The sequence below is a fragment of the Drosophila kikkawai genome, chromosome 3R, assembly GCF_030179895.1.
Source record: "Drosophila kikkawai strain 14028-0561.14 chromosome 3R, DkikHiC1v2, whole genome shotgun sequence".
Classification (NCBI taxonomy): domain Eukaryota; kingdom Metazoa; phylum Arthropoda; class Insecta; order Diptera; family Drosophilidae; genus Drosophila; species Drosophila kikkawai.
Window position 1 is genome coordinate 32,547,793 of NC_091731.1, and position 17,177 is coordinate 32,564,969.

The 17,177-nt window shown below is 43.4% G+C and overlaps 4 protein-coding genes across 5 annotated transcripts; 2 read left to right on the forward strand and 2 right to left on the reverse strand.

Moving 5' to 3' along the window:
- Window positions 1–1,885: 1,885 nt before the first annotated feature.
- Window positions 1,886–2,638, reverse strand: I-t (inhibitor-t). Its single transcript, XM_017178312.3, has one exon. It carries the CDS (start codon window positions 2,503–2,505, stop codon window positions 1,960–1,962), a length of 546 nt encoding a protein of 181 aa, XP_017033801.1. The 5' UTR covers window positions 2,506–2,638; the 3' UTR covers window positions 1,886–1,959.
- Window positions 2,639–4,001: 1,363 nt separating this feature from the next.
- Window positions 4,002–6,076, reverse strand: LOC108082739 (TATA-binding protein-associated factor 2N). The gene has a single exon (XM_017178249.3). The coding sequence runs from the start codon at window positions 5,935–5,937 to the stop codon at window positions 4,570–4,572; it is 1,368 nt and encodes a 455-aa protein (XP_017033738.1). The 5' UTR covers window positions 5,938–6,076; the 3' UTR covers window positions 4,002–4,569.
- A 6,715-nt stretch (window positions 6,077–12,791) lies between these two features.
- Fer3 (48 related 3) lies at window positions 12,792–13,580 on the forward strand. Its single transcript, XM_017178338.2, has 2 exons — window positions 12,792–13,070; window positions 13,132–13,580. Exons 1-2 carry the CDS (start codon window positions 12,929–12,931, stop codon window positions 13,578–13,580), a joined length of 591 nt encoding a protein of 196 aa, XP_017033827.1. The 5' UTR covers window positions 12,792–12,928.
- Window positions 13,581–15,577: 1,997 nt separating this feature from the next.
- On the forward strand, window positions 15,578–17,080 carry LOC108082804 (uncharacterized). 2 transcript variants are annotated; one of them, XM_041774336.2, is made up of 4 exons: window positions 15,578–15,905; window positions 15,973–16,451; window positions 16,515–16,869; window positions 16,926–17,080. In XM_041774336.2, the coding sequence occupies exons 1-4, from the start codon at window positions 15,713–15,715 to the stop codon at window positions 17,078–17,080; spliced, it is 1,182 nt and encodes a 393-aa protein (XP_041630270.1). In that variant the 5' UTR covers window positions 15,578–15,712. The 2 variants fall into 2 exon arrangements, with proteins under 2 accessions (XP_041630270.1, XP_017033853.1); XM_017178364.3 differs by lacking the exon at window positions 16,926–17,080 and having other exon boundaries at window positions 16,515–16,640; window positions 16,709–16,854.
- Window positions 17,081–17,177: the final 97 nt, after the last annotated feature.

The following is a 17,177-nucleotide window of genomic DNA, read 5'->3' on the forward strand; positions in this document are numbered from 1 at the left end:
GAGGCTCCTCTGGGCCGCTACCGTCTCTGCGCAGGTGAGCAGGCAGGTGGTGCCCGAAATTTACTTACCAAGTACTTATTTGCCTATTCCAAAAGCCATTTGTATAAACGGAACGACTTGGTCCCGGATCCCCCGAAGAAATGTAATAAAATAAGCCTCGACTTGGCAGCTGCATAAACAAATACCTGATAAAGAGTGGGGATAACGGAGCCCAAGACCGAGCCAGAGCCCGAGTCCAAGCCCTTTGTTGCGCCGACTGCCGCAGGCCATTGGTCCACTCTGGGCCAGGGACCACTCCAATGTATTTGCATAAAATGTTGCAGCATTAGCGGAGCCCATTACACATTGGGACAATCAGGGGATTCCCCGACCGGCCGGGCTTTTCGCGTGCTCCGGTATTTTTTATTAAATTTTATTATTATGTTTTGCATAATTTTCCTTTTTTGTTTGGGGACCGGGAAGCAAAGCTGCCAGAAATTAGGATAGCTACTCGCCGGGGAGCTGAGTCGTGAGACCAGGTCTTAGGATACAGCCAAAATACTTTTGGCAAAGCCCCCAAAGTTCGTCAAGTGGAAGGCTTTGATTTAAATGTGGCCAAATTCAGTTAATGCTTTCGAATCCGCCAGCCGCATCCGGGCCCTTTAACAATTTCCGTTTCCCACTTAAAGGCTCCATGGGCAGAAGTCACCCGAATGATATTTAGAGCACCCCGGGGACTTTTTGAAATCGGACACTGAATAGAGGAGAGCAGCAGGAGCAGGAGGAGTGGCAGCAGCAGCAAGAGGAGGGACACTCTGAACAGACAAAAATAGCCACCAAAGTTCACAGTGCGGCCGCACAAAGCTCGAATGCGACAATTAATTTTAGTGAATTATGACCGCAGAGAGTGGAAAATGGCGCTAATGTGACGGCCTTTGCCAATTTGCTGTTTGCTCTTTGCAGTTTTCACCACAGCCAAAAACACGAACAGCTGTCAGGACGCGAAAAACACACACACACACAGATTCCATGTCCGTTTCGTAACTTTGTGTCCGGAGTCCGGACAACTTTTTCAGGGGCCAATGCGACCGCAAACCGAAAAAAGATAGTCGGGGCCGGTTCCCTGGCGTGTCGTTTGCAATATGACAGCTAGAAACCGAAACTGAACCGAACCAAAGCGAACACGTTGCGTATACGCGATATGCTGAGAGTGCAGCAAAAGCCTTAAAACTGTCACAGCCACGCCAATCTGCGCTTAGAGCCGCGGTGTCGATCTGAGCCGCCATAATTTATAGCCAAACATTTCAACACTGTCGTTGTCGTCGTCGTCGTCCCCACCATTGTTCGATCCACGTGCGTCGACAGACAAAGGATAAAGGCTGGCGGCGTCGAGTGGTGCGTGGAGTGGAGGAGGAAAAACCGCGGCAAAAACGCAACAAAATGGCAGTCGGAATAGTGGAAAAACACGCGGAAGTCGCGAGCTCAGCTCGCTGAAAAGCTCGTAAAGTACAATGAACCACATAGTGGCGAGGAGATGAAGATGTAGATGGAGGATGAAGAGGTTGCTGCCAGGATGTGGGTGAAGTTGAGTGGATTTCTGGTGAACGAAATGTTTGCAAGTGTCCCGGCAGAAGCGAAGAGGAGTTTCTTTAATTCTAACGGGTAGTCATGGAGCCAAAAGGTAGATATATGAATATATCTGTGCTATACTAACTAGCTGGATGCTTTCACAATTTTCTAGAAATATTTATTAAATTCTAGTTACTTCAATCGTTGTGTAAATCTCAAAATATATTTATTACTTATCCTGCTTGATAGCTGGGTATCTCATATTCGAAACCGCTGACTTTGACCTGACATCATTTGTCCCCCCTTGAGTCATACCTGAAAAGCAGAGACGGTGATCTAGAAATCTCAATTTCTGCATTTTATTTCTGCTCCTAGTTCCTGTTTCACACAACTACAAAGATTGTATAGTCACTAATTGTTGGCTGCTCCACTGGATATCTTGAGGTTGTTTGCCAAGCAATATTGTGCCAGTTCGTCGAAATTCCGAGTATCGTAGCTCTTGCGCTCCGAGAGTTTGTTGAATAAAGCCTCGAATCGAAGGTTGTGTTCTTCTAAATCCAGGGGATGAAAATCATCGCCCAGCTTGCGTCCCTTGCATATGGTGAACTCGCCCTCGTCGAACAGTTTGCGTCGCTGGGCAAAGTCTTTATGCCGTTCGCTGTGATGATCATGCTCGCTGCCGTACCTTACCGGCATTGGTGTTGCCCTCTTCTCGTTGGCGGAACCTATGGAGACCCTATTTAGTTTCTTCTCCGCCTCCAGCTTGGCCGTGAGGGCAACCGAATCGACGGGCAAGGTTCTTCGTGGAAAGGGTGTGCCCGACTGATGGGTTTTCATCATGCCATAGTCACGATCTACATCGCGCACCCTCTCGTCCTCTGTCATTTTGACTCCTTCCTTGTGGGAGATGAGGGAGACAGTGGCACTGATTGCCTTAGTCCTACTATTTTTCTTCATGTTGTTTTTAAAGGTATATCGACTTATAGCTATTTATCTAATTTTATTATAAGTTACTAATATTTTAGTGGAAGTTTATATATTTTTTTGATGTAATGTAATAGTGTCGGCTTTTTGACTTATTTTAAAAGCCTACTTTCTATCAAACCCAAATAATGTTCTTCAGTACAAGGGGAAATATAAATTAATTATTAATTCAAACTTTTGTTAATCTGAATTTGAAATTTACAAACTAACAGATATTTACAAATGTTTTTTATACCAGAATTAACTTTATTTTGTAAACATTTCTGTCGAGCTCAAGCATAATATCCTTTAATATCTATAAAACTCAGTCTAATTATGTTAAAGTAACCCCCAAAATGGGTCACAAAAAGCAGACAATCTTGGAAACTATAAACAAATCAGGTTTCAGAAAGTTTGTGCCACCTCACCCACCAACTTGCTCCCGCAGTTTTCAACTTTTCCATTCAATTCACTTAAGTTCCTTTTCGCCTTTCGCGTTTGCATTTTGATGCGGCAACATTTCGCCCAACCAACATCTAACCCCGTTGCCGGAGAACTTTTCCTGACCAGGCGGTAAAAGCTGGGGCAAACGAGGGAGGGCAGAGCAGAGCAGACCGACAACGACCAGCCAGCGGAGTCGTTGCAGCTAATGGTGTTTATTGCATTTACGTTGCTCCCCGGCTGCCACTTAGATCGGCGACACTGTGGGCGAATTGGGTTGGCTCTGGTGGTGGCTGGCTGGGCAGGAGCAACGCAACACCTGCAGCCACGCAAATAACCCGCAGGCGACAGAGCAAACGATGGACTCCCTCCATCCATCCGTCCATCCAGCTGCCATCTCTGCTCGTGTGGAAGAAAGTGCAAAGTAAATGCACAACACAGCAGAGTCTACAAGGCGCCAGGATGAGGGTTTGGGGATTGAGGTCTGGAGTCTGGGGGGCTGCACAGCTGCGGGTACAGCCAAAAGTGCAACCCACCTGGCGCCTAAGCTTGCCGAGCTGTTGTGCCAGAGATTTGGCCGGAGCAAAGTTTGATTAAATCACGAGACCCGGGTGCGGGCGGCAGTCGGGCAGGCAAGCAGCCGTCCAGTGGCTTGCTGGACACAGATTCAAGTGGCTTGACTTTAACACACTGCGATGAAAATCAGTTTCTACAAGATACCCAGAAAATCTATTTAAATGGAATTCAATTAAATGAAGCCAGCTTCTGTGCTTAAATACACTTAAAGGAAGCAGAGTTATTTTTTGCTCTCTGGTTTTTTATAGTTGAAATCATGAAATACATGTGGATATAATTAAAAAAATATTTTTTAAAAGGTAGGTTTCTTTTTTTATTTCCACACAGAGGAATACCTACCAATTCGGCCAGCAAGCTGCATCTTGTTCAGGTTCCACGAGAAAAACTTAAGCTTCTTCCTCAGGTACGTACTTACTCTCCACATAAATTTAAAATAAATTTTAGTTTTTCAAAAATAAAAAATGCAACCACAATTTTGGGAAAAAAAGAAAAATATTATTGAACAATTTAGACTTTTTGTAAACAGTTATTGCGCTTTTGCAGTGCAATTCCATAGAGCCAATGAGCCACTGGCTGCGGGCGTCAGGCAAGTAAATAAATTCATTAAACGTTTAGAGCTCGCCAGGTGGGTCTGGGCACGGGATGCCTTTTGTGCTCAGGCAAAATATTCAGTTGGCCGGATTAAGTGGATTACCAGTCACTGCATTGCATTGTCCCACAATCTCTGGGACTCTTGGGTGGCCGTTTGTCCAGGAATTGTATTTACTATTTCGCATTGCTTTAAAGCGCCATTTTACGACGCAGATTAACGGGAATTTTGAGGCTTATAGCCGCTTCTGATGTCAGGAACTATACTATACGCTCTCGTCGGTATGTCAGGAATCGATTCGAGTCTGATGAAATACAGGACGCAGTGTGGTGCGTCGGTCCAGGAAATAGGTAAAGATGAACTGGCGTAAGCATACAACAAATACGGGTACACGAACAGCAACAGATAGACAGGAGCAGGACATAGACACATAATAGAACGGCACTACCTCTCTATTCGTTGGAGGGCGGATTGAGTACCAGCTCCCAGGGCTCCTCCGACTCTGAGGTGGCCAGCGCCTCGGACCGCGGGGCCTGGCATCGATTGCACTTGAGGCGGTACCAAAAGTTCAAGTTGAAGCAGAACCCACAGGGCCAGTCCTTCTTGAGTGGGCGTCTGCCACGGGCGCTAAGGGATCCCGATTCTGTTTTGGGCGAGACGAATGAGCCTGATGAGCCCGATGAGGACGATGAGCCCGATGTGTCCTCCATTGGCTGGGGCCCAGATCCCTCCTGGGCCTGACCCTCGGCAACGTGCCTGGTTGCCTGACACCTGTTGCAGCTGGAGCGCCACACAAAGTTGCTGTTGCGGCACAGCAGGCACACCCAGTTGTCGCTGGCCGGCTTCCACTTGGGAAGCCGCTGGCGGCGGTCCAGCTCGGTAGGGTTCAGGTCGCGCGGATAGCTGTAGCGGACGCTGCTGCCCTTGCGCATGCACAAGTAGGCGGGCAGGACGGTGAGCGTCTGGCCCATGAACTTGCTGCCGCCAAGGCAGCTGATCGCCGCCTGGGCCGAGTAGGGACTCACGTAGGTGATGGTGGCCTCGCCCTTGGAGCGACCAGTTAGCTTGTTCTTGTAGACAAAGATCTTTGGCTTGCCAGAAATATCGTCTAGCTTGATCAGACCCAATTTGCCGAAGAACATCATGATGTCGTTCTTGGTCACGTTGAGGCGCATGCCCAGCACAAACACAGTCTCCGGCTGAATGACGTACAGCTCCTGGCCAACGGTCAAATATGCGGAATGAGAAGACATCGGCATGGGTGGTGGATAAACGATATATGGTGTTGTGTCCACCATGGTGGATTGATAATGCTCGCCTTCTCCCACGCCGTCGTTATCGTCATCATGCGATTCGTCACCATTGTTGTCAGCTTTGTTACCAGTTCCCTCTTTGTTTTCGTTTACCATTTGGCAAAGATCCGACGCCAGCTCTGCCTCAATATCCACAGTGTCTGGCTCCGCTTGGCAGGAGGATGAGCTGCTGGTGGAGATCTGGCTCTCCTCGTTCGCCTCGCAAAAGTCATCTTCATGCTGTCCGATAAGCAGAGAACCGCTGGCATCGCCGCTACCATCTTCAAAGCGATAGAGATCATTGTAGACGGTCCGCGGGCTCAGGCCGGAACCCGATCCCATCGTGGCACTGTGCCCGTGCCCAAGTCCTAGGGCAAGACCGGGACCCGAGCTAACCACATAGCTGGTGTGGATAATTTGGGACTGATGTTGTGCTTGCGGCGACTGCGATTGCAGCTGATCGCCGCCGTAATTTTGAGAAGCGTAAAAATGATTAGTGTACACCACACTGGCTGCCGTTACGTCCATGGTGGGTAAAAAATCTATTAAAACCACTTGTCTGTAGAGCCGTTAACACCGATCAAACACGAACCGATTCTTTTGAAATAATAAAAACTACTGAAATCTTTGATAAACGTCCAAGACACTTTGAAATGTAAAATGAACTGAGTTTGAAAGCTCATTCTGAGCTGACAGGAGGCCTAGAAGCCTGCCTCGGTTGCTGGGATTTCGCCGAATCATTGCTGATGGACAGAGTTGTGTTAAGGATTACCATAATATAAGATCCTTCAGTGAGTAAAAATTTATTACAAAAGCGAAATTACGAGAGAATTCTGCCCAAATTCACTGGGCCAATATGGTTCCGACTTGTATATATTTCTTATTTCAATCTTGGACTTTAAATCGATAATAATATTTAACTTAATCATATATGTATTATCCAAAATATTCTCATATTAGTAAAGTTTCTTCCATTAACTTCAAGCCTTTTTAAGACAGAATATTAGTTATATGGTACATAGCTTTGGCATTACATTCATATGTATAATAAATTGAAAATTTCAAAATAACTTTAAAATATACACTTTTATGCGAGATTTGACCTGATTTTGCAATCCTCGTTGGGACGCACAGGAGAACTATGCAAATTTTAGTGATTGGCAGCTAATATTGAGCCTGTCCAGCGCCCACTTGTGCAGTTTTCCGATGACTTTGCACTTCGCTTGCATCCACTGGAAATTGATTCATAATTTTCTCGCATTTTCACTTTAATCAGAAAACTTTGATTACATTTCCACGGCCACGGAAGTAATGGTGGAAACCTGAGATCAAATGATAGAGCCAGAAAGATTACGAAGACAGCAAAAAGATTTTTTTCTCAAAAAAAAAATATTCGTAAGGTAATACCTTTTACCTTTAATACCTTTATCCCTGATACGCCTGAAGCAAAATTAACAAATAAAACCGAATAAATTTTTATCGCTTAGAAGTCGTTTTATTGGGCACAGAGGGTCGCTGCGATTCCAATCAAGCTGCCCGGCCCTCATCAAGCCAATTAGCTGCCAATTACCTCACTAATGACCAACCACATTAACCCCTCGATGGCCAACCAACTGGCGGACACAAGAATAATGCCCGGCCACCGGAACGTGGACACTGAAGACATGTTTATTAATATCCCGGTCGTTGGCCCGGAACTGGGAACCCGGGGCCAGGACTTGGATCCTGGACCCGGAACCTGATAAGCGGAACCGTCGCCGATTGTCGCCAAGCTCGCACGCCATTTTCATCCGCAATTCGCTTTTATGGCCGCCTCTTTACGAGCCACGCCCGCTGACCTTATCAAGGAGTCCAGGGACAGACGGAAGACCGGCTTCATTAGCAGCCCTCTCGCTGGGGTGTCAATTTCCCCGGAAAGTGGACAAGGGGCTGGTTTCAGGGTACTCAAGTCCGTTGGCAGGACGCTTATTAGGTCAGCGTCTTTCGTTTAGCTTTATTTTGCGCCACAACTTTTGCTTTAACCCGTCGGATGTTCCGCCAGAAATAAAAAAAAAGCAGCGGAGCTGGCATTTTGGCCAAGGCAACCACCGCCGACATGAAATTAAAAATCAACTGTCTTGAGGGGGAAGATACATACATACATACTATATATACACAGCCCGAGAAACGGCGAAATGGAAACTGTTGCTGGCAAAAGTTCTGCCGAATGGATGGGGGAACTTTGTGCGCTCATAAAAATCGAGACAGCGAAAATTGTCTCGCAGGATAATTGCACAAAAGTTTGACTTTGAAGCTCGTCGGTAATTGAAAAGACAAAAGCGCAGCCAGCATAGCAGCGAGTGAAACTAGGAGCGAATTGATACTGGCTGGCACAGGGAAGTGACTTCATCAGCATCTCTCAATGCACACACTCTGCAGATCTCGCTGCAGCAACGGCTATGCCTTTCATGTTGTCCTTTGGAGAAGCAGCTAATGAATTGGCTGTCTGCCGGAGCCAGAGTAAACACGGAGCGCAGCTCAGTAATCTGGCTGAATAAACTGGCACGAATCGGAAGGTGGATTGGATATCGAGTATCGAGTGTGCCGCTGCTACACCCACTTCAACTCCCCACTGCCACGCCCCCAAGTTCAATTAATGGAAACGCACGAGCGGCGGCGGGGGAAAATCAATATTCATAAAATGTAATCCACATTTAATTGAGATAGATTACCCGCATTCGTGTGCAAGCGTATGGGTTTAATAAAGGGGTTAACTATCTTTAAGCTGAAATCGAATCCAGAAACAGTCACGCCTCACGACTCACGACACTAAATTACTCCGGAAAAGTGTCATCTGTCACATAAAGGAAGTTTGCTTGAGATAATTTATATGGAAGTGGAATCTATTGATAATCTTGTATCAGCAAGAAAGAGACTTTTAAATCCATATGAAACTAGGATACACTTTCTACCAAAGAAGGAAACTGGATCCTTTTAAAAGTCTTACTTTTTTTAGAAAATAGTTAATAGTAATTTCATACCAAGACCAAATATCGATATCGGTAATTGACTTAAGTCGATATTTAAATGGATATTTTACCCTTGCAATACATAAATTCTTTTTTAATACAACTGAAATACAATATTTTTATAGAACATCATCGATATGATATCATTTCATAGGTAATGAAAGAACGAATCATATTCTACGGATGGAGAAACCAAGGCCGAAGCCGGGATTTAACTTTACTGCCCCTTTTTTTGGGGTTATGCAACTGCCACAGACATATTACCCACCCTCTCACCCCCGAATAAACCCAAACACACAAGCCATAAAATGTGTACGTGTCTAAATTTTAATATGCTTGCCAGTTGCCAGTTGGATTGTACGAGTTGTGCGAGTTCCGAGGAATGTAAGTACAGATCCTGTACAGCTGCGGAATGTGTGTGGGCGGCTGTGTGTTTGCTAGTCTCTGTTTATTTGACTTGCTACTTATTTATTACGCAGCATAATGAAATTTCACGTAATCCTCATTAAAGCCAGAACAAAGGCACCAGACCCCGGCACGGGGCAGAGGTTCTGTTTCAGATTCGAATACGGATTCGGGTTGGTGCAACCAACTTGAAGACTCCACTGAACGCGGCATTCAAATCTCAGTCATGACTCTATTTCAGTGAAAGAGAGAAACTCCGAGGACGAGGACGACGCTACTCCACAGATTATCGACTTTTGAAGCACCGGCAGCGCAGACACAAAAGCCAGTCAGACGTCTCCATCGCCCACACGTCCAATACAAATAAATCAGACAAAGCATATAAATCTAAATTGTATCGCATTGTGGCGCATTTCGCCTCACCTTCGACTGCTTTATTGGCAAATTGGCGATGGGGACTTGAGATGAAGGGGGGCGATTGGCCTTTGTGCGCCAATCCAGTGGGCTCCACCCAGCGTTCCTGTTCCCTGCACCTGAGAGAGTCTCTGGAATCAGGTTTGGTCTGGTATTGAGTATCGGTTCAGTTGGCTGCCACGTTGATTTCCCATCGATTTTGGGTTGCTGCACTGCAAATACCTCTCACCCTCTTGAGTGCTGACAGAGCAATTATCGAGCTGAAATTTCATCACTCACTCAAGGACTTGGGGAACTAAGAAACCAAGGAGCAAAGTAACCAAAGAGTCAAGTAATAAAGCTTAGTTATTCTGAGCTATGAGAAGCGACTAAGCCGACCCTCAACAGATATGGCATTCCCGTGTAAACTCCATAATCAACGAGGCATAAGCTGCACCACAAATTGTAAAGGATGAAGTGGAGATCGCTCCTGTCAACCATCACCTCTAGAAACAGAAAAGACACATCATCAGCTCGACTTATTATTTATTTATAATTCTGTTAAAAAATTACGCAACACACAGACTTGCATACATTATGTATTTAAATATTTATCCATTCCTAACCCACTCTCCATCAATTAATTATTGAAACAATCAATGTAGTCAATTATGTATAAATCATAATTGTATTTTTTCACTCACGGAATTTACAAACGAGCCCGAGGGCATTCGAATTGTTTTCATTCCGGGTTCTCGGTCTTTAACCAAAGAAAATAACTAAAATACATTTTTTACCAAAAGCAGAGGTAGCTTAATATTAATATGATATGATAAAACCTCGATTTATAAACAACAATTAAATCGCACAAGTTGCTGAGTTGCTAAGCTGCTATGAATCGTACCTGGGGACATTACGCATACGCCCCCGAATCTGAGCCCTCTGTTGTGGCTTTCGTCGACGTCGTCGTCTCGGGGCCATTGTGCAGCCAGCATTAGCCGTAATCCACTGGGGCTAATGCCTCGTTTAACGCTCCAGAGTCCGGAGTCCGTAGTCCGGAGTTTAAGCGCTTTCATGTCGCTCACAGTTGTGGCTGCGCGTACAAATCCCCAAATTGCGTAATAAATAAAATGCATTTGCGTGGAAAATTAGGAAGTGGCACAGAGAGAGGGAGAAGGAGAACCATAGAGATGGAGGAGGGAACAAATTCAAATTTCCACATTTTCATATTTTCACATTTCTTACATTTTCATAATGTAAGCTGCAGAGTCTGCCATTTCACAGAGAGCATAAATCTTGGCAAGTACTCAGACGCAGACACAAACAAATCGCCTTGGACATTTCTTCGTGTGTCTTGAATTCCCTTTTGCATTCACAAATCGAAGGATTACCGAGTTGCTTGTTTTTCGTCCTTTAAAGTGACGCGAAACGAAAATGAATGAAATGCAAAAATTTCTCAATTCACAACTAGTTCGGTTTGAACTTGGGCGAGCTCCTTTCGCCTGTCTCCGCTCGACAGGATCCGAGGCACTTCATATCCAATTTCAGGCTATTGACACAATGGAGCACCCTTGAGCAGTGCTACTCCTCCTCCCGAGGCGGAGAGGAACATAAAACGAACTAAATAAATAAACTGAGAACCTCATTTGGAGCCATAAAAACGAACTTTCGAATGCAAACCAAAAAGTTAGAGAGACGACGTCGCCCCTTTTCCAATCAGAGGCCCATTTGGAAAAGTTTTGCGACATTTGGCAGCGCAATGAAATCCGCTTGAAAGTCCCATCATCCACCCGAGGAATCACAACTCCAGCTGTCCATCAAAAGGCTTACCTCAGAGTCTGTTGGCGCATTCCATTCTAAGCCTCGGACGCTGTGTCCTGTTGCCACGCGGCTAAATAGTTGCCACAATTGGGGGAATGCCTTTCATCTCGGCGGCATCTTGGAGCATGAAGCATGGAGCGGAGACAGCCGGCGAACTTATCCGCGCAGAAGCACTATGCTTCTATTCAGCCGGAGAGCTGAATCCGCAAGAGGACTCTCCAGGAGCCAATTATAAACAAAAACAAAGGCATGCAACAGATAGGAGCTTCCATGGCACGTGGTAATTGATAATAAGGTATGTAAAATTTATGAGAATTAAATATAAGAAGATTTTATTATTATTTTTTTATATAATGTTTAAAATAAGCTTGATTTTAAGGGAAATATTCGAATATTTCCAAAACTTCATGTAAGATTCAGTTCTTGTAAAGGTGTGTGTTCTAGATGAATGGGAACACCAAATAGACAAAGTGAAGTTTTAGTAATGGTTTGTGTCCTTATAAGTGAGAACACTTTCAACAGTCAATACAACCACCCTAAGCTTAGGAAAAGAAATTAATGTTAAGCTGTTGCAAAAGGAAGTATCCTTTATCAGTATTATTTTCAAAATAAATAAAACAAATAATAAATAAAACAAATAATAAATAAAACAAGAAAGAAAGCTAACTTTGGCCAGCCAAAGTTTGTATACCCTTGCAGGTAACAATTAAAATATATCATAACTAAGCCAAAAATGCATTAATTTCGATTTGGAAAGCAGTTTTGTGTTACTTTTTATTAATTTAAAAAAACTGCATACCAAATTTAAAATTTTAAGAAATCAAAATTTTTGGCCATTTTTGCTAATTTTAATGATGTAACCCCTTATCAAATTTCGCAAAAATGGCCAAAAAATCGATTTCTTCCGGACATGTCTAGAAAGATTCGCATGTTAATGCTGATCAAGAATATATATGGTTTATGGGGTCGGAAATGATTCCTTGACTTAGAAAAATATTATTTTGTTTTATAAAATCGGATTTTTTATATTAAAAAACTTCTTGATTTTTTTTTAAATTAAAAATATCATAACTCGGCCAAAAGAGCATTAATTTTAAATCGGAAAACTGTTCTGTGCAAGATTTTCTACAGTTAATAAATCTGCATACTTCATTTAAAAATTTTGAAAATTCAATTTTTTATCAAAATCAAAAATTTTTATGATGTACTATAAAATTTTGCAAAAATGGCCAAAAAATCGATTTCTCCCTGACATAGCTAGAAAGATTCCCCTGTTGATGCTGATCAAGAATATATATACTTTATACGGTCGGAAACGTCTCCTTCACTGCGTTGCAAACTTCTTACTGAAATTATAATACCCTGCAAGGGTATAAAAATACATAAAAAATTGTAGGATATTTATTATATTTTCGTATTATTATTACAAAGTAATTGGAACTATTTTACTGGCAGAAATAAGTATCACCTATCTTCAGAGATTTTTGATGAATAATGGGGATATTAAGAACACCTTAAGTCAGTAACAGCTTACCTCAAAAACTTTTCCCAATTTTCTCTAAACACAAATTAAAATTAAATAACACTTAACCGCTTTAAAATTCCAAGCAGAATCACTAACTGGGAACATCGCCACATCACTCCAGCAACCCTCGACCAAGGACGACCAATCAGAACGCTCCGAACTGTTGCCCATTCAAAATGGCCTCCAAGCAGATGCCGCCATCCAGAGGGGAGGAAAATCCAATAAGCAAAACTCGCATCCGGACCGAGCTGACTTCACAGGCCGCGAGGACAATCAGATTTTATTGCAACTCAGTCTTCCAAGCAGAACGGACCCAAGGTCTTCCAATTGCAACGCGATTAGTTACCAAATAGGACAGACAGTCATCATGCAGCATCCGCATCCGGGTGACCAGCCCACCTACATGCCAGACGTTCCCTTCCAACCACTGTGGGGCCAAGAGGCACCGCCGCCGCCGCCCATAGTGCCTTACCAGGAGCTCATCGCAGGCTTTCCCTGCACCGATTTGTGTGAGTAGCAACCGCCTGAAGGATATCCCAAGACAAGTAATATATATTCCTCAACCTTTAGCCCTGTGGCAACGTTCACAGGTAGCTCCTTTGGTCCCGCAGCGTCCTTCCACCAATGGCAGGGCCAATGGCTCCTCCAGTTCCTCAAAGAAGACACGCCGTCGGGTGGCCTCGATGGCCCAGAGGAGAGCCGCCAATATCCGCGAGCGCCGGCGGATGTTCAACCTAAATGAGGCCTTCGACAAGCTGCGACGGAAAGTTCCAACCTTTGCCTACGAGAAGCGACTCTCGCGCATCGAAACCCTACGGCTGGCCATCACCTATATAGGCTTCATGGCGGAGCTGTTAAGTGGCACGCCCTCAAACTCCCACAAGTCCCGCTCGGATGTCTACGGTGGAATGAATGGACACCATCAGGCGGCACCGCCACCTATCCATCCGCATCATCTGCACCCGGCGGCGGCCTATCAACGAGACTTTGCCTCGCCATATAACCACAGTTTGACATAAAGAGGTTTTAAGGGATCGTATTTATTATCGATTATTATAATATAGCCCTAATTTGAGCTTTAAGGGGATTGTTAGCTTAAAACAGCTTAACCGTTTGTTTTATAAAAATAAATAAAATATTATACACGCAAAAGTTCTATTAGTGTAATATGTGAATTCAGTGGTTTGAGACAAAGGAACATAAATAATAAAACCCATTTGTAAATATTTTGTATCTGAAACTTTTTTGTGAAATTTTTAGAAGTGTTAACTATACCATAATTTTCAACTTTGCCCACCTTTCCGGAATAGATTTTGGTTAAAAAATTAATTCTAACAAGAACGAAAACCAACTTTGGAAAGCCAAAATTAATATACAGTTGCAGTTTTCCATTGGATCATGGCATCTAATAAAAAGCGACCATAACTAAGCAAAAAAGTACAAAATTTAATTCGGAAAGCATTTTTATTCTAGATTTTTTCTACATAAACAAATCTGCATACTGACTTTAAAATACTAAGAAATCAAAATTTTCACAAATTTTTGACAATTATCAAATTTTGTAAATAATCGGAAAAATGTTTTTTTTTTCCAAAATGACTACAAAGACTTATTTGTTGATGCTGATCAAGAATATATATGATTTATGGGGTCGGAAATGTCTTCTTCACTGCTTAACAAACTTCTGACTAAAATTATAATTTCAACGCCAAATGAACTATCTTTAGTTAAGTAATTGGTTTATATACGATTTATTTATTTATTTAAAAAAAATGTTTCATAAATAACTCGAAGAGAGCCCTTTATTCCATATAAATCTCAACAAATCCAATTAAATTAGTGTAAATAAAAAATTGTTGTCCAATGTGGTGACTTTAAAGTCAAAAGTACCACCAACATACACCTGATAATCCCGTTAATTCTGGCTGGCACAACCCGCACTTGTTTCTGAAAAAAAACCAAGCCCAACCAAAGCAAACCATGTCCTGATTTGCGTGCGAATCCCTGCAGCTGCTGGCAGGGCAGGGAACACATGTCGGTGGCCTCGATGAAGTCACATTGCACAAAGAGGAGGCTTCCTTAGCGGACCCCGAAAAAACAGAACGAACTATTATACAAAATTTGACAAGGCAAACAAAGCGTGAAATTATTATTAATAAATTGATGCGCCGACGAGGGGAGGGTCGGCAATTCAAAGTCAATTGTAGCAACCCCTAACCGAGCAACAGCCCAGGAACAAGTGTAACACTTGAGGGATTGCCTAAATACCAAGGAATTTTTGCGTTCAACGCCCATTTCCAGCAGATTAGCGCCCCTTTCCATTTCCTGGGGAAGAAATTAATTCGGAACGGATATTGCAAGGACATTGGGCTACCTGGGGAGGGTTGCTGCTCTTGTTTTGGTAGTTTGGTGTACAATATGTTTTGATGAATTTGTGACACTTCATGCCGCATTAAATCGTATTCCATATGCACAGTCGACCTAGGGGTGGCTCATGCCATCCCTTTTTCGTACAAAGTGGCCTCACGTGTCAGCGATTAGCACAGCAGTAAGAGATATCTATAGTTATCTCTGCATCCTGATCTATCCTGATCTTAACTCCCAGTGATGATTCTTCCGGCACCTTTGCAGTTTATTAAATGTTTTATTTAGATTTATTTCAGATTTAACACTTCTCTGCCCTGCCACGTGCAGCTGATTAACCGATTCCCATAGAAAATCGTTGGGATCAACCCACAACTGAGATTGCATGACTTGCCTCCCTCTTTCGGCTTTGTATGTCAAATCGCTATGACAAATTAATTGAATTTCGTTATAATTTCGGGCATTTTTCGCTATTTTTCGACACATTTTTTGGGACTCAATTAGGGCAGAAACCCAATATATATTAGGTCATGATAGATGGGTCTTAACACAGCAGCTGTTTGAATTTAGCAGGGGGAATTTTCTTACTCACTTTGTGCGAATTAATAGGTTGTTCCAGCCAACTTATCTAAGATAACTTGGAAAGCAACAATCATGTTTGCCTACTGACTTCATAAATTTCAATCATACAACCTACATTCCCTATCAATACGCACTTATCAATTCCAGAAGTACGAGCGTATGAGCGAAGCTCTTGGGTTCAGTTTGCAATCGGGAACGGAGGAGAATGTCGAGTCAAATTCTGGTAACGCAGCTATCCCAAGAGGTCTCCGTGCCTGCCTGGCTGGATCAGCAGGAATTGGAGCGTGTGGCCAGGCAAGAGATACCGGATTTCAGGAAAATAGAGAGCACTCGCTGCAAGTGGGAGGTGCAGCTGTCACACCCAGCTCTCTGTGTTCAGCTTCAGGTGCTAATTGGCGGTAATACAAAACTAACAAACTTTATAGAGATATTCCCAAGTGATAATTATAATCTATAATTTGACAGACAACAAGAAGCGCCTTGTGAGGTACCTACTCAAGTCCCCGGAATCGGTCTCAAGTGGCCTGAAGTTACCCATTCAAGGAGACTTTTCCGTAGAGCGTTACATGTACGAGACCGTGCTGCCCGCCCTGGAGCAGCTGTACAAGGATGTGGACAAGGTTATCCACTTTAGTCCTATAAGCTACCAGTTAAAGCAAAAGTCGAACTGCCTTTATTTGGACTATGTCCTAGCCAAGGGTTACTCCGTAGGCAATACCCGAAAGGGTCTGAATGTAACCGCCATGGAAGCGGTGCTATCGAAACTGGCCGCTTATCATGCCGCCACAGCTTGCTATATAGAGAGAAATTCTGGCAAGATTAGAGAGCTTCCAAAGCTTAGCGGAAACCGAGTGGGTGCGGTTGCCGAGCTCAAGAGCTTGTTGCAAATGAAATTTCATGAGAGTCTCCGATCGAACGATGCCCGAGAGTACGAAGATAAGGTGGTAAGTTATGCTTTGGCTTCTAATGGATGATACTTTTTAGTAATTGCGAAATATAACCCTTAGAAATCATTTCAAAAGTATTTGAATGCTCATGTAGGAGTTTTGGATGTTAAAAATTCGTTCAATGTTATCCTCAATGGATCCTGCTGGTCAAATAACTTACTCAACCAAGTTGATGCCTTTGGGAATGTAAAGGACTCTCTCTTCAGCGACTTTCATGCTGCTAAATACGGTCCAGTGGTTTATGATCTTTTCAGCTTACTCTTAACAGCTCCGGCTGAGAAAACAAGACGATTTGATGGCTACGTCAAGTACTACCACGATCAGTTGGTGTCCAATTTAAACTTGTTGAAATTCCGGGGAAGAAAGCCCAGTCTTACGGATCTTCAGTGTGATCTGCTGAAGTACGGTCATTGGGGTAGGTCTTGGAAGTATGTTTATTTATTTAATGATTACTAATTGAATATTAAACAGGATTCGAGGTTGCAACGGAAGTTCTGCCAGTAGTTCTTTCGGCCTTTGATACCAATGAGGACATCGATGAGCTCTTCAGGAACCCAGTGTTTGGGGAGCAGGTGAGGGAGCTACTGCCCTGGCTGGAGAACCGTGGTTATTTCGAAGAGGACTAGGGATATAATGCAAATAAATTTGTTTGCTACGAATAAGAGAACATGAGAGATTTGTTGTTTCTGTGACAGGAAGGGAATACTTATTGAAGGGAAGACT

Excerpts from the sequence above, each read along its gene's own strand:
- I-t (XM_017178312.3), bottom strand. The coding sequence starts at position 2,505 with ATGAAGAAAAATAGTAGGACTAAGGCAATCAGTGCCACTGTCTCCCTC.
- LOC108082739 (XM_017178249.3), bottom strand. The coding sequence starts at position 5,937 with ATGGACGTAACGGCAGCCAGTGTGGTGTACACTAATCATTTTTACGCT.
- Fer3 (XM_017178338.2), top strand. The coding sequence starts at position 12,929 with ATGCAGCATCCGCATCCGGGTGACCAGCCCACCTACATGCCAGACGTT. Across the intron at positions 13,071-13,131 it reads CTTTCCCTGCACCGATTTGT|CCCTGTGGCAACGTTCACAG; the intron begins GTGAGTAGCAAC and ends CTCAACCTTTAG.
- LOC108082804 (XM_041774336.2), top strand. The coding sequence starts at position 15,713 with ATGTCGAGTCAAATTCTGGTAACGCAGCTATCCCAAGAGGTCTCCGTG. Across the intron at positions 16,452-16,514 it reads GAGAGTACGAAGATAAGGTG|AAATCATTTCAAAAGTATTT; the intron begins GTAAGTTATGCT and ends TATAACCCTTAG. Across the intron at positions 16,870-16,925 it reads GCTGAAGTACGGTCATTGGG|GATTCGAGGTTGCAACGGAA; the intron begins GTAGGTCTTGGA and ends AATATTAAACAG.